The sequence below is a fragment of the Prinia subflava genome, chromosome 11 (assembly GCF_021018805.1).
Source record: "Prinia subflava isolate CZ2003 ecotype Zambia chromosome 11, Cam_Psub_1.2, whole genome shotgun sequence".
NCBI lineage: Eukaryota > Metazoa > Chordata > Aves > Passeriformes > Cisticolidae > Prinia > Prinia subflava.
In genome coordinates, this window is record NC_086257.1 from 19136721 (window position 1) to 19150228 (window position 13508).

General features: G+C 47.3%; 1 protein-coding gene across 8 annotated transcripts in view; it reads right to left on the bottom strand.

Moving 5' to 3' along the window:
- The window catches only part of LOC134555993 (calcium-activated potassium channel subunit beta-2), a 132327-nt gene that overhangs the window by 39673 nt on the left and 79146 nt on the right, over window positions 1-13508 (bottom strand). The window contains exon 2 of one of the 8 annotated variants that reach the window (XM_063408132.1): window positions 4890-5752. The exons of 6 other annotated variants lie outside the window; for them this stretch is intronic. In XM_063408132.1, the coding sequence (XP_063264202.1) occupies window positions 4890-4963 (74 nt within the window). In that variant the 5' untranslated portion in view covers window positions 4964-5752. Of the gene's footprint in view, window positions 1-4889; window positions 5753-13508 lie in introns of those variants that run through there. One more of the 8 variants, XM_063408131.1, reaches the window with a different exon arrangement.

Genomic DNA, 13508 nt, shown 5'->3' on the forward strand with positions numbered 1-13508 from the left:
ACTGAATGAAACAGAAAAATGAGGAATCAAATCTTCTATATCCTGTTCCATATTTTTCATTAACTTCTATTTGGAGGCAATCAAGTGCCTTCCTTCCCTGCTTCTGCCTCCTGTAGGAAAAGCAGAACTGCAGCTGGGAGCAGCTGTCTTGTGGCTTTAAGACTTTGTGGTAATGGAAAAGCCTTGGTGACTGCTCCTATGGAGATATAAAATGATTAATCTACAGGCATCTGAGAACACTTATGACTTAGCTTTTGGTCTTGTATCTCTTATTTCACTTATGGGGCTGTTAATAATCTTGTAATGCACATCAGGCTGTATCTTAATGATTAAAAAATGATTAAAAAGGGTCTGTTTTATCTGTAACTGGTGAGAAATGCAATTACTTAAAGTAGCTCAATGCCTGTACCAGTCAGATGTGGAGTTAAATGGTTTTAATAATTTGGCTGGAGGGTTTTTTCGAGGTGCTGGAAGCATACCATGCCTCAGATAAGAATGTCATGACAGCCCTGGAGCTGGTGTGGGGGCAATGCAGGAGGGCAGGCTGCCACAGGATGGAGAGCAGAGGGAAGGGGAGTGAGAATAAGGCAATTTGTAGTATCAGATGCAGTGCCTTAACTTGAGGACAGCTGGGGAGGTAGAATAAGGGCTGGGAGGGAAATCTAAGGAGGATGACAGAGCTGGAGGACACAGAAGGATGGAGAGGTGCTGAGTGGGAAGTGAGAGGGCTGGAGGTGAGGTGAGAGGGGAAAGCTCTTTTCCTTCCACACTAAGACCTTGTGCTGGCAGCAAATCCCAGGAACCACCTTTGCCTCCTAATGCTGACCTGCTGGTCCCTGGAGGGGAGCCTGCAGTGCTGGGACCTGGCAGGTGATCTGGCAGTGCTGGAATGCTTCCCAACAGGCTCTCCTACCTCTGAAATGTCCAGAGCTCCTCAAAACCTCACAGCTTCACTCAGAGATAATTAATTATGTCAGCAGGGATCAGACTTCAGTTTTAAACAGAATAAACCCAACTGTAAGCGTGTGGGTGGGACATGGATGGGCTTAAAACGTATCTGAGGTTTTTCACTTGTGCCTCCCTCGTATGGGATGCATTTCATCTCCTCACAAGCCTTTACACATCAACAACAGAGTTAAGAATTAAAGCAGAATAAAGAATGGACAGTTTTTCAAGTTTGTCGTGTTTCTAGTGTGGAGGGCTGCTCTTCAGCTCAAATCTTGTACTGAGACTCAGAAAAAGGGGGATCTTTGAAAGCTTTAATTAAAGGCAATTTAAAATCTCTGTCACTATTAGGAAGAAAATAACTGCTGCTGGACACATATGAGTTAGCAAGACCAGCTTACCAACTGAGGGGTACAACTGACCTGTTTTAGAGTGGCCAAGGCTCTGCTGAGCAAGTTTTAACTTGAATGGTGTTATACAGAAATTTAGCCTCTTATCCTTCCTACATGTCCTAACAGTGCAGCTGGGCAGTAAGGGGCAGGTGTGTGCCTGTGCTAAATGAAGCCAGCTTGATTTGGATGCAGCCCAGCAAGGAATATCAATGTGCCTGATGTCCCCACATCTGTGGGGTTGCAGCAGAAGTGTAGATCTTCAGTTTTGTACTGGGGAAGTGTTACACAACTGACACTTAAATAATTTTCTGCCTAATTTCTGGTGAAACACATAACAAAGTTATACTGCCTCATACTTTTTGTTAACAACCAAATATTCCAGCTGGCAGTGTTTGCCTCCACACACAGAAGTGAGTCCCTGGCCACACGTGAGCCAGAGGCAGCTTTGCCACGAGTTCAACTGGCACTAAAGCTGTTCCTGTAAAAGTGCATTTCCACAGTTGCACTGCAATTCCTCTGCTCTAGGCCTCTAGTTAAATGCATGTTAAAGTCTAGGATCAATCTGCCTGGCAGTAAGCTAATGGTCCATGGTGTAGCTATTGCTGTGATGCCTCTTTTCCATTAAGAGAGAGGCAGTGTTGCTCTAAGTGGCTGATATGTCTGCAATAATGGTGCTTGTGGCTTGCACCTGTGTAGGGAAGGAGGCTTGTTTCATTCAAACTGGATGATGTGAGCCAGAAGGATTGATCATCCCAAGAGGCACTGCAGAGCTGCAGAGCTCCAAAGGGACACCCTTGTGGGAGTGGGAACTTCTGGCACATCCCCCCCAAGGATTATTTCAGGGAGCTCATGCAGACCCCTTCACTGACTGGGCTTTGCTGCCTCTGCCTGCCCTTCACCTGCAGGGTGCTGCAAGCATCAGTACTTCTGTGTTTGCAGCCTCTGGACAAGCATGCAAAAAACCAGGAGACTTCTTTGCTATCCCTGCCCTCTGTTGGCACAAACTCCTGCATCTGGCTCAGGGTACACTGCCCTACCAAGGGATCCTGGAGCTTAAAGAGAGGAGATGTTGGCCCATTCTGGATACCTGCAGTGCTCCTCTGGGTAGATATAGACAGTATTTTGGATAGATAGCCTGAAAGGCACTGGACCTGGAAGGTTCAGTGCTTGCTGTTGGGATCTCCCAGCAGTCTGCTCCTGGCATGCAAAGCAGCACAGAGAAGGACTGGCTTCTCCAGCTGCTTTCAGAGCAAAAGTAGAAAGAGAAACAAGAAATTACCAGCTTTGAGGGTGGGAAGGGTGCTGAGGCCATTTGCTCTCCTTCCCCGTGGCTGTGCTTCTTGAGCCCCATGTTGTAAATCCTATGCTCCCATCTGAAGAGTGCTGGCTGCAGGCTCCCTCCAGAGCCCCTTGATGCCATCTGGGTCATTCAGAGAAGGTTGTCAGGAACAAACCTGCACCTCCCTGCTGTGTCAGCACAGAGCTTTGCCTTCCAGGGCATGGGAGGTGCTGGGCTGGTCCTGAGTCCTGCTCCTAAATCTGGCTGACTCAACCCACTGCAGCCTTGGGGCTCCTGGGGTGATGGCTGAAGTTGGGCAATGCTGGGACATCATGCTGGGAACAGAGGGAAAATACCTTGTGGCATCTGTCTACCCACTTTTTTTGGGTGGTGTGGACCCTGTGACTGAGGCTGGTGCAGGGCATCCCTGTGAGGCAAAACTCACCTGCCCTGCAAAGGGGCTGCTGGAGAATAAGAAGACTTCTAATGGGGCAGTGAAGGCCTCCTAGGGAAGGACAGGATTTCCTCCAGCAGGACTGAGTAGATTATGGCACAGAGCTAATCTGTATGGCTGTTTCATAAGTTTCTTCAGTGCCTGGGCTCCGTGCTCAGCAACAGACACTCTATGTGCTGAGAATAACTGATTGCCCAGAAACACCACGTGAGGATGTGTGGAGGTCTGGAGCAAGCTCTGCCAGACTCTTTGTATTTTAGTGTTATCTAACAAAATCTCTCCTCGTTCCCACATCAGGTTAGTTGGAGGGACCAAATGTGCTGTCAAGCACCACTGCTGGTAGAAACCACCCTTCACCTGGCAGTTTACATTCCTCATGAATCCCCACCTCTTTCTTCGACCTTATTCACCACAAACAGGCAAAGGTTTGTGGTGACAAACTTAACTCCAAAGCCACTGTTCAGACCCCTGTCAATCTCCTACTCATTTACTTCAGTCAAAATTCACAAGCAAAGGCAGAATGCAGGTACTGCTCCAGCCCAGGGATCACACCACAAGGGGATTTGCTGCTGCTGGTCCCTGTGCTCAGACCAGATGCACTGTGCAGCAAAAACCACAAGCAAGCAACCTCCAAGGCTTTCCAGATTACATTATTACAAAGTGCAAGTGAAGATTTAAGTTCCCATCTGGAAGCTTGTTCTATTCAGCTTCAAGTCTTTATCCAAATTATTTAAATGCTCACTGTCTTAGTGTTTCTGTTAATAAATCCCTAACCTGCCTGTTTGCTATTCTTGGATTCAAACCACTGTGTAAAACACAGTTCCTGTTCCAGCAGCTTCTGCTGCTTGTACACATTTGGACAAATGGACTCTGAATGCTTTCTGAGGAATATGGATATTCCAAATCAACCCAGGGCTGGAGTAATGGCACTGCTGTGGTGTAGCACAATGCTTGGAAGCTGGGGAGAGTGTGGAAGTTTTTGCTCTGTCAGTGGGATGTTTATGTGCAGTTACAGCTTCCTCAGTATTTTTCTGTTTTAAATGCAAACATATAAACGACTGCAAGTCCACTCTAAAATAAATAAAGATCATAAATATGAAGTCAAATGAGACCCACCCCCCCAGTAAGTGCATTAAAGCTAGAAGCCTATTTTATTTTGTTTCTCCTGCACCTTTAGTTTGCCTGACACAGCTGGGGAGCTCTGCCAGTGAATGCTGTATGAGCTCCTGGGTGTGAAGTTAGAGGGGAATGGACAGTGAGTTCCCCTCTGGCCATGAGCCACAGACTGGAATTTCCTGACAGTTTTTCTTTGTGGTTTCTTTGAGAGCAGCTTGCTGTCAGGGAGTGTGTCTTGTGTCCCTTCCCTAGCCCATATGCTGTTTTCAGTCTCTATTGCAGCATTCTGGAGTATTTTGCTTTCCAAATGAGGTCCACAGGGTACACTAATAAGTTGAAACATCACAATATGCACCAGTTAGACATTACTGCAAGCCTCTAGCTCCAGCTCACAAATGCTACCAACAGCGAATTCATTCCTCAGATGAGCAAGTGTAATTTATAACTCAGAGCAGCACTTGAAACTGTTTGACTAATAAAACGTCCTTCACTCGACTCCTCAGTTAAAGCCTGGCTGGTGCCAGCCTCTTGTCAGATGTAATCTCTCCAGGAAATCCTTTTGCAGTGTGCACTTAGCAGCAGAACCTGAATGTGCTCTAATCCACACTTTCCACTCCCCAGTACTTCCCTGAGTTCTCCCACCGTCCCTGTCCCAAAAGCCTCGTCCCATCCAGAAGCTTCCCCCCAAAAGGATCACGTTTACCTGAGCAGCAGAGGAGCAGCAGTGCCTAAAATGGAGATTTCAATGGGATGTGATAGGGAGATTTTCCCTCTCATCTACGAACTTCTGTAGTTGCCACCTTTGGGAAAACAGCCTTTCTACCAGCAGAAGGCTTCCAAATATCTTGTCTCTCAATGTGTCCAAGTATTTCTTGCCGCTTTCACAGTTCCCAGGAAGTTTTAATTACTTTTGGTTTTTAAATAGAGGCAAAGCACCGGAATTCAGCAACTACACAGAAACAAGCTGTCAGAAGGAAGTGGGTGTGAAGACCCTCTGAATAAACTCAACCCAAAAAAAGCCGAGCTTTCTCTCTCCGAACTTTATTTCACGCAGCTCCTTGTCCTCTCCACATTTATAAAAACTCCCCTTGAATTCCGCTATGCCTGCGCATCCCCGGCTGCGGCGGCTGCTCCGGGGCACGATGGCCATTCCCAGCAGGGCAGGACGCTCCCTGGGCAGCGGGCGCCTTCTCTGTCATTTGGCAAAGCTCGTCCCTCTCTCCCACTCCTTGGAGGAAAGCTGCAGGGGTCAGGCAGGAAAAGGAGTCGGGGTTGGGGCAGTGCAGCACAGGACAGGCAGCCCGGGCTGGCCTCTGCTCCCGGGGTGTCAGGGCAGCGCTGGGGCCGGCGTGCGGCTCTTCCTCCAGCGCCCGCTCATCCCTGCACACCCTGGCCTGTGCTGCCGGGAAATCAGGGCCATCCCAGCCTCTCCCTCAGTCACCTCCATCGGACCACGCTGTCCTTGGGTGGAATTTGCTTTCCTGAGTCAGGAACGTGCTGGAGAGACGCTCCCGTTCGCTTCTGGCTGCTTGCTGATTTCCCACGCTGCGCTCTCGCTGTTTGCTTCTGTGGCAAAAAGAAAAGCAGCTTGTGCTGGTGAGGTCCACAGTTAGTTGTGATAGGATCTTTTTTACCCCTGTTTAAAATGTGAGGTCTCGCAAATTAAGAAGCTACAGCCTGTCTAGGTCTTATACCAGTCAGTCTCTGATTCATCAGAGAATCTCCTTGGTAACTAGCAGTTCCTCTCTGATGATTTGCTACTAAAAATCTCTCCCAATTTAAAGATAAAACACAGTGAAAGCAGGAAGAGGAGCCACACTATACAGATACCTTATACAGAAACACATGCCTTGTGTGCACGCAGCTATACTGGATATTTTCTGATGTGTGTGGGAAGCAGCCTCTCTGTGAGACAGCATGGTATTACCCTACGGATGGCAAATGTGCCCCAACTGCCTCATCTCTGCTAGAAATCCTTTTTGCTGCTCCAGGGTCAGTAACCCCATCTGCGGGGTAAACAATTCCCCAGGAGAAGATGAGGTTGGCCTTTAACGAGGGGCTCAGCAGTTCATGCTTTAATAAGCCAGATTTCTGGCCTTGCGTGGGACTGATTGCCAAGCACGAAGATTTAGAGACTGGGTGACTTTCTGCAGGAGGTGTGCTTGCTGTGTTTGATGCTGCCTGGTTGTCCTCTGGCTCTTGAAATGAGCCCCTGCTGCCTGACCCCCTCCTCACACATAGCAAAGTGCTGCCTGTGCTCTGGTACTTGCTCAAACTGCAGGGAAGATGCTCACTGAAGATTTTCTTTTTCTAGGAATCAGTATTGCTGGAAAAGTTGGTCTGAGGTGAGGCTAAGAACACTTTGTGTTTGAAATAGTGAGCAATAGTGCTCAGAAAGTCAGAGTAGGTGAAGGATGCCAGAGGCCAGGAAGTTCTGTGGTGAGCATTGCCTGGGGTTCCTCAGGGATGAGAGAATGGCTTTGGACTGGAGGTGGCTGGTCCTGCTGTGTGTCTGGTGCACCCACAGCCAGGAAGCTGCAGCTCCCTGTGCATGCTGTGCCTGTCCCAGCAGCACTGTCCTGCTCTGTGTGGGGCTTTCTGTGACACTGAGCTCACCAGCACAGGGAAGGGCACATCAGATTCTGAATGAGTGGACCGGAGCTGCTTCCAATCCTTTTCACCAGATAAATCAGGAGTCAGTATCACTCCCAGACTTCTCTTGCAAAGCCCTTCCAGCAGCCCTCGGCAGAAGTGAGCAGAGGGAGGATGACGAGCAAGGCAGGCTCAAAAGGCAGACACTGGGCAACCCACATCCTCTACATTTCCTCACTGGCCTTATGTTCTATGGCACTAATTCCTCTGAATCATTACAAGAAGCTGTTTTGCTCAGGGGTGGCAGGAACTCATCTCCCCTGGGGACATCAGAGCAGAGCCCAGGTGCCACCCACACAACCCTTCTGGAGCAGGAGATGCTCCCTCAAAGCCTGTTCTGACCTATGGAGGCTGTGAGCAGGCCTAAAGATGGACTGGGTACCTTTGCTGAAACTCTGGGGCAGCCAGATCTCAATTTTTGTGTTAAATGTGTTAGTGACAGTGTTGTGACTTGGACCATGTCATGGGAAGAAGTGGAAAAGCATCAAAAGCTGCTTGTTCCTCACCCCCCAGCTGGTGCCTCCATCCTTCCTTTGGTTCTCCTGCAGATGCCTGCAGACAGCATCTCCTCAGCTGGGCTATTGCCCACCCTCTGTGGGTTTGGTTACAAATTCATATTTATAAATACAAAAACAGAGCTTATGTACAGTGGTTTGCTCTTCCTATCTCCTTTGCAATGTGTCTCTATTTTGGAAAGTGTAACAAACGTGTCTGCAGCTGTTTTTAGCAGGGGAAGGTGCACAATGCCCTCAGCCTGGGTGGACAAGGGGCTGCCTGGCTGAGGGTGATGGGGGGTCCCTGCCATCAGAGATGGTTGTGATTTTTTTTCTGCTTTTCTGTGTTTCTTCCCTTTTATTTCAACTGTTGGTCTAATGCTGAATAAGAGATGAACTTAAAGGACTGTTAATGGCAGTTGAAAAAAAAAAAGAAAATGTGCAAAGCCTTGGCAAGTATTTTTTATGAATTGAACCTCTTGAGATGAAAGCTTCATTACTGTGAAACAATGAACCTGCTACACTTTTAGTAGTACAAATGGGTTTCATTTGTATTAGGAAGATACAAGCTTATTATTTTTAGTTTCTGCCTGTAGTACCAGGAATGTTTAATGTGATAATCAATGTAATTGAGGAACTGAAAGTACAGAAAATCACAGCACTCTCAGAAGCAATAATGACAGCAACTGCAGCATGGCCAAAAGGTCTGGGACACAGGTACAGGAGTGGGTAAAACAGACTCCTGTCCCAGGTGTGGGTGATGCCTTGTCCTGCTGGGGTCTGTGGGAGGACAGTGCAGCCCTTGCACCCTCCCCAGTCCTGGTGGGATGTACCCAGTCTGAGCACCCAGCAGAAGCTCAGAGCTGTGGGCTGCACTTGGGATGGCTCTTCTGGAAGGGCACAGGGAGAAGGAGGTTTTGCTTTTGTCCCCCAAACCCAAGGACGTGGGAGAGGAAGATTCCCCTCCTGGGATCTGAGGTGTCAGGACATTTGGGGGGAAGCCTGAGTGCAGAATTTGCCACCTTTGTTCCAGCGGGTCTTTACTGAGTATTTGCAAAGCTGGATAGGGTCACAATTTGGCCAGTTTGGCTTGTTTTTCTTTCTTTCTTTTTTCTTTTTCTCCCCAGAAACAGCAAAAGGCACACATTTGACACCAAAAACCTACTGTTGAATTCCCAGCTCCTCTTCCTAACTACAGGGCTGCTAAAGATTTTCAATTAATTGCTTTAGAGCCCCTAACACAGAGAAAACACAGCATCTCCTCTCCAGGAAACTGGTCCCCATTTACTGCTTGCAAACTGTGATGTTATTTTGTGAAACTTTCACTCTAGAAACTCAGCAGCAGACACCCACCACACAACTTCAGTCTGAATTCTGTGAAAAGCATGAGCAGCAAACTCATGGGAGGACCTGCCAGAAATAGGTTGGTCACCTCTAGCCCAGCACCACGGAGATCCTACTCCAGCTTTGGGGAGCTGCTGGTTGCCATGTACCAAATCCAGCCTTTTCTGAACCTTCAGGCAATTTCCCTCCTCATTTCATTCCCTCTCTGATGCAGCTGGGTTTTTTTGTGATTTACTGTGTCTGTTAGTCCATAGAAGAGATGGAAGGGTGGAAGGCAGCTCCTTGTGTCTGCCCTGGCACCTGCCCCTGGGGCAAGGAGGTTGTGTGGGGCTGCTGTACATCAGCCTGGGTGGTGATGGGTGAGGAGGAATACACAGAGCCCAGGGCAAATTAAATATGTTTTAGACTCAGCCTCTGAAGCTGCTAAATTCAGAGGAAGTCAGAAAGATACAACAGTTTGCAAAGGTGCTGCCAGGTTTGTTTTCAGCCTTCTCCATTTTAATTTGTCTCACTTTGAGGAGGGAAATTTTCGAGGTTGGAAAAGTTGCCTTGTTCTAGTGGTCTCTAATAAATCACAGCTGCAGACACCTAAAAGTGTTTGGTGCCCTCTGGAAATGCTGCTGGAGCTCTTCTCCCATGCCAGGACAGGCTCCCAGCTGGCAGCACTGGAGCTGGTGCCCAGCCCTGCCCCACAGTGCAGGGCTGCCTCCCTCTGCCAGTCTTGAGCAGATAACCACAGAGAAAAAAGGTTTGTCCATTAAATGAACTCACTTTAGTGCTTGCCATGAGTTAGATTTAAGGCTGTTGCAACCAGAGTGTATTTTGAGGGAAATGACTGAAGGCAGAGCTGAAAGTGCAGCAGTGGTGATGCATGGGTGTTCACGCTCATAATGCAATTGCTTACTTTACAAAGCAATTATCAGAGTTTAAAATTCCAATAGCATTTAGAAAGGCATACATGCCTGGGGGTTTTCCATTTGCAGAGATGTTCCTTTTATTGTACCTACTTGCCTAGTAACTCCACCGTTTTAAACACATCAAAGTGTTTTAGAAATCCATTTGTGATCTTTGTTGAAAAACAAAGGCAATCCTGCCAGGTCCACACAGAACACTTGCTCTGTTGCAAATGTGTCCTAAGGCCCAGTTTAGGTTTTGTGAGGTTTAATGAGGTAAAACCCCCTGCACAGAGTTCCCTGCTCCCTTTGGTAAAATTTGGCAGCCCATCCTTCAGCTGGGGCAGCACGCCTCAGTGCTCTCTCTATCACTGCAATGCCATCAGCTTTTCCCTGTCTGTCCAGCTCCTCCAGGAGCAGCAGTCACTCTTGCAGTAAATTTTCACCCAGAACAGCACATTATTCTTGTGGCCTGCTGCTGGTGCTCTGCAGACAGGCTGAGGGGGTGGCAAGGGCAAACCTCCTCCATCAGCTGCTGAAGATGAAGTTTCTGGCTGATAATTTGACGTGGTGCCAGGTTGGCTAGAAGGGTTCTGGGCCAGCCCAGGAGGGCCAGAACTGAACTGGGACCTACTGGAGGAGGTAATTCAGACCTAGCACTTAGCAAGGGGCTCTGCAGAGAGGAAGATGTTCAAACCTGACAATCCTACACCTCCCAGCGGTACTACACTCCCCTCAAACAGCATCAACAAATTGTTCATCAGAGTTTATCACGCGCAAAATGCACGTGAAACTGCGTGAGTAATTCCCACAGTGACCATAATCATCCCCTTCCCATCAGGGATTGGAATGTCAGGGCTTTGGATACTTGAGGGTACCACATGTACCTGTGTCCTTGTGTAAAGCACATCCCCTTCTGGCAGCCAGCCCTTTGTTTTTGGGCTTCCACTGCTTGGCTTATAAGCATTTGTAAAGCCTTGATTGCTCATCAATACCCTTGCACTAGACACATGCTTCTGTAATGTCTTTAAGGTTATGTGGAATTCTATTTGCAATCCCTTTCACAAAAAAAATAACACAAACCACTTGCTGCTAAATCTGGCTGTCAGCAAGCAAATGCCAGGAACCAAAATGACTATTATTATTTCTGTTATTTGCACCATTCCAAAATCCATTAATTTGCTTGTTGCAGTGTTAGGTAATGAACACTTCTGCAGCAAGGTCACACCTCCATTTTACATCAAATAACTATCTTCACTCATGTTTGATATATGAAGCATATTTCTTGCTTAGGGCATAATGTTTTATTAACATTATTTTCCTTTGTTCTTTCTTACAGATTGTCTATTATGACTCTAAAGATTGCCCGCATGACATCTCTTTTTAAATTCAATGCATAATTACATAAAACAGAAATTCATTTGATGCCACATTAATAAATCTCTCATAATTTTCTCTGAACAGGGGGACGCGCTGCTATTATTTACCAGAAAACAGGGATTTAGTTAAGCTTCATGGAATTTTGCAGTCACTGACACACGTATTGGATATGGGCAGAGCAATGAAGGAAAACTGTTCAGTTCAAGCCAAAATACTGATGAAAATAGTAAAAATAGTAGAGATGTGAAAGCAAGAAGTACTGAAATACATATCTGGCATGGGAACTGCAGCTGCAGCTACGCCTGGCTGAATGTCAGCCTGGGTTAATTTGCAAGGTGACAGATGTCTTGGGAACGGGCAAGTGCTGAAGAACAGAGCTGGTGTCCCTGGGCCAGGTCTGCTAGTGGAGCTGAGCTGCTCTCGGGTGTCCTTGGAGCATCGGTGACTTACTGCAGCTCTGACTTTAGTGTGTACCTTTAAGGATGATTGTGCAATCCTACAAATTCGCTAAAAAAGTGTCACCCCCCTCCTGGCAGCACAAAGTTTTGGCCCACTGCTCCTATCCTGCTTGATCTGCTTCACCCACCTCAGCTGCTCTTGCCCCACCTCTGACTCTTTGAGCCCAATTTTCCCCTGACTGGCTGTGACCACCCCTTGCTGGGTTTTTTGGGTGCTGCCAGCCACGGTGTCCGGGGGTTTCTGGTTGCCCCAGCTCCTCCTCCAGCAGAGCTGCTCCTCAATACCTCCCAGGTGACCTTGAGTTGTAATATCCCTGTCCCAGTGCTGTGGCTGAAGGAGTCTTAAGGATGTTCACAACCATTACAGAATCCACCGTGCAAGGACAGAGTAGAAAAGAGGTCCTCACACCCTAAACTTTGAATCTGCAGGAGGTAAGAGCTGCTGTTAGCTTGGTAGATAGAAAACCTGCTGGTTGGCAGATATTAAGTGTTTGGCTCAAGGTCACAGTGAGTATCTTTGAAGTCACTTGATAAACACTCTGTTCTCAGCAAAGGATGTGCCTTGGGCTGTGATCTTATCCTGTAACAAACGCTGAGATTCCTTCCTCCTCGTTTATTATAGTGTCGTGGCATAAGTTGCTCACAGTTAATAAGAAGTGGAAGACCATTAATTGCGCCTTCTGATATATGTTTTTAATTTCTTTATTCATAATGAGCTCATTGCTGCAGCAGCAGGAGTGAAATATGTGATACTACTGGAATTTCTTTGCAATTCAGCATTAATTAATGTCCACTTCTCGCACAACGTTAATAATTACGTGCCTAATGCTTCAGAGGCTGTTGTAGAAAATTCTTCTCTAGATGGCAAGAGCTGAGATTTGCATTTTAGCCTTTTGTTTAAAAAGCCTCTGAAGGGCTTTGAGGTATTAGAGTGAAGTTGGATGTAGCACCCATGTCCAACCCAGCACCTTGTAATTGGAATTCTGCTCTATCCACTCCCCTTGTCTCTTCACATTTACCAGCTGGTACAGGGAAGGACACCTCATTTCCACAGAGCCAAGATGAACTTCTTGTTAGGAAAGCAGGTCTGCCAGCACTTATTCCTGCACTGTGGATCTTGCTGCCTCTGACATCATTTGTGTCCCCTTGCATGGGTTGGGCTCCTGGGTCTGCGTGGTGATTTTTCTCACCTGCCTGTTGCAATCACAACGTGCTGCAGGTTTGGCTGCTCTTTGTCCCTCTGGAGGATTAGACATGCCATTTAGCAAGACTGGCCATCCAGGGATGAAAATGTGCCACTATATTAAGTCTCTGTTTGCCTATACTGTGAGATTTGTGTTAATACCATCACAAGGTTAAACCCCTTTCTTCACAGGTTAAAGGGGATGGATTTCCTGGCCTGCAATGTTGATTTTTCAGCATACCTTGTTGCTGTTTCATGCTTATTCATCTCCTCAGCCCTGTCCAGGGGAAAGGAGGGGCTGGGTGTTGACTTGTGGCTTTTGGTAGAGACTGGGGAATAGTCAGACTGATGGTTAATGGCCTACAAACACAGTGTATGCCCCTGCATTTAATGATATCCATACTTCAGCAGCAGAACTAGGTAGATTTTAGGCCAACAGCAGCACAGTGAATTTCTCTGCTGTGAGGATTCAAGGAATAACTTGCTGTCAGAAGTCAAAGACCACTGCATTTCCTGTTCCTGACCCTTTAAAGCATGATGTGAACTTTTGAGTATACAGAGAGCTGAGAAATTCATAAATGCACACAGATTTAAATAAGAGATGCTGCTTCCTTTTCTGAGAGCCCTGTCAGGCTGTGTGGGAGTGGGATGATGTTGCATGGCAAACTTGGGAGTTTCTGTGTGACCTTGCTGCTAAAAGCTTCATCTTGTGGCACCAGGGCATAACACTGAAATTGTGCATGGACTCTAGATTTTTGCTGGTTTTAGGCTGCTGGATGAGCAGATGTGGAAACTGCTGCTTCACTCTGCATGCTTGGAATGGCATTCCCAAAAGCTCTAGCCACGGCCCAGGTTGGAAACACCCTCGTCTAAGGGCAGCCTGAGGATGGAACAGCTGTGTTAGAGGTGTGTCACCTT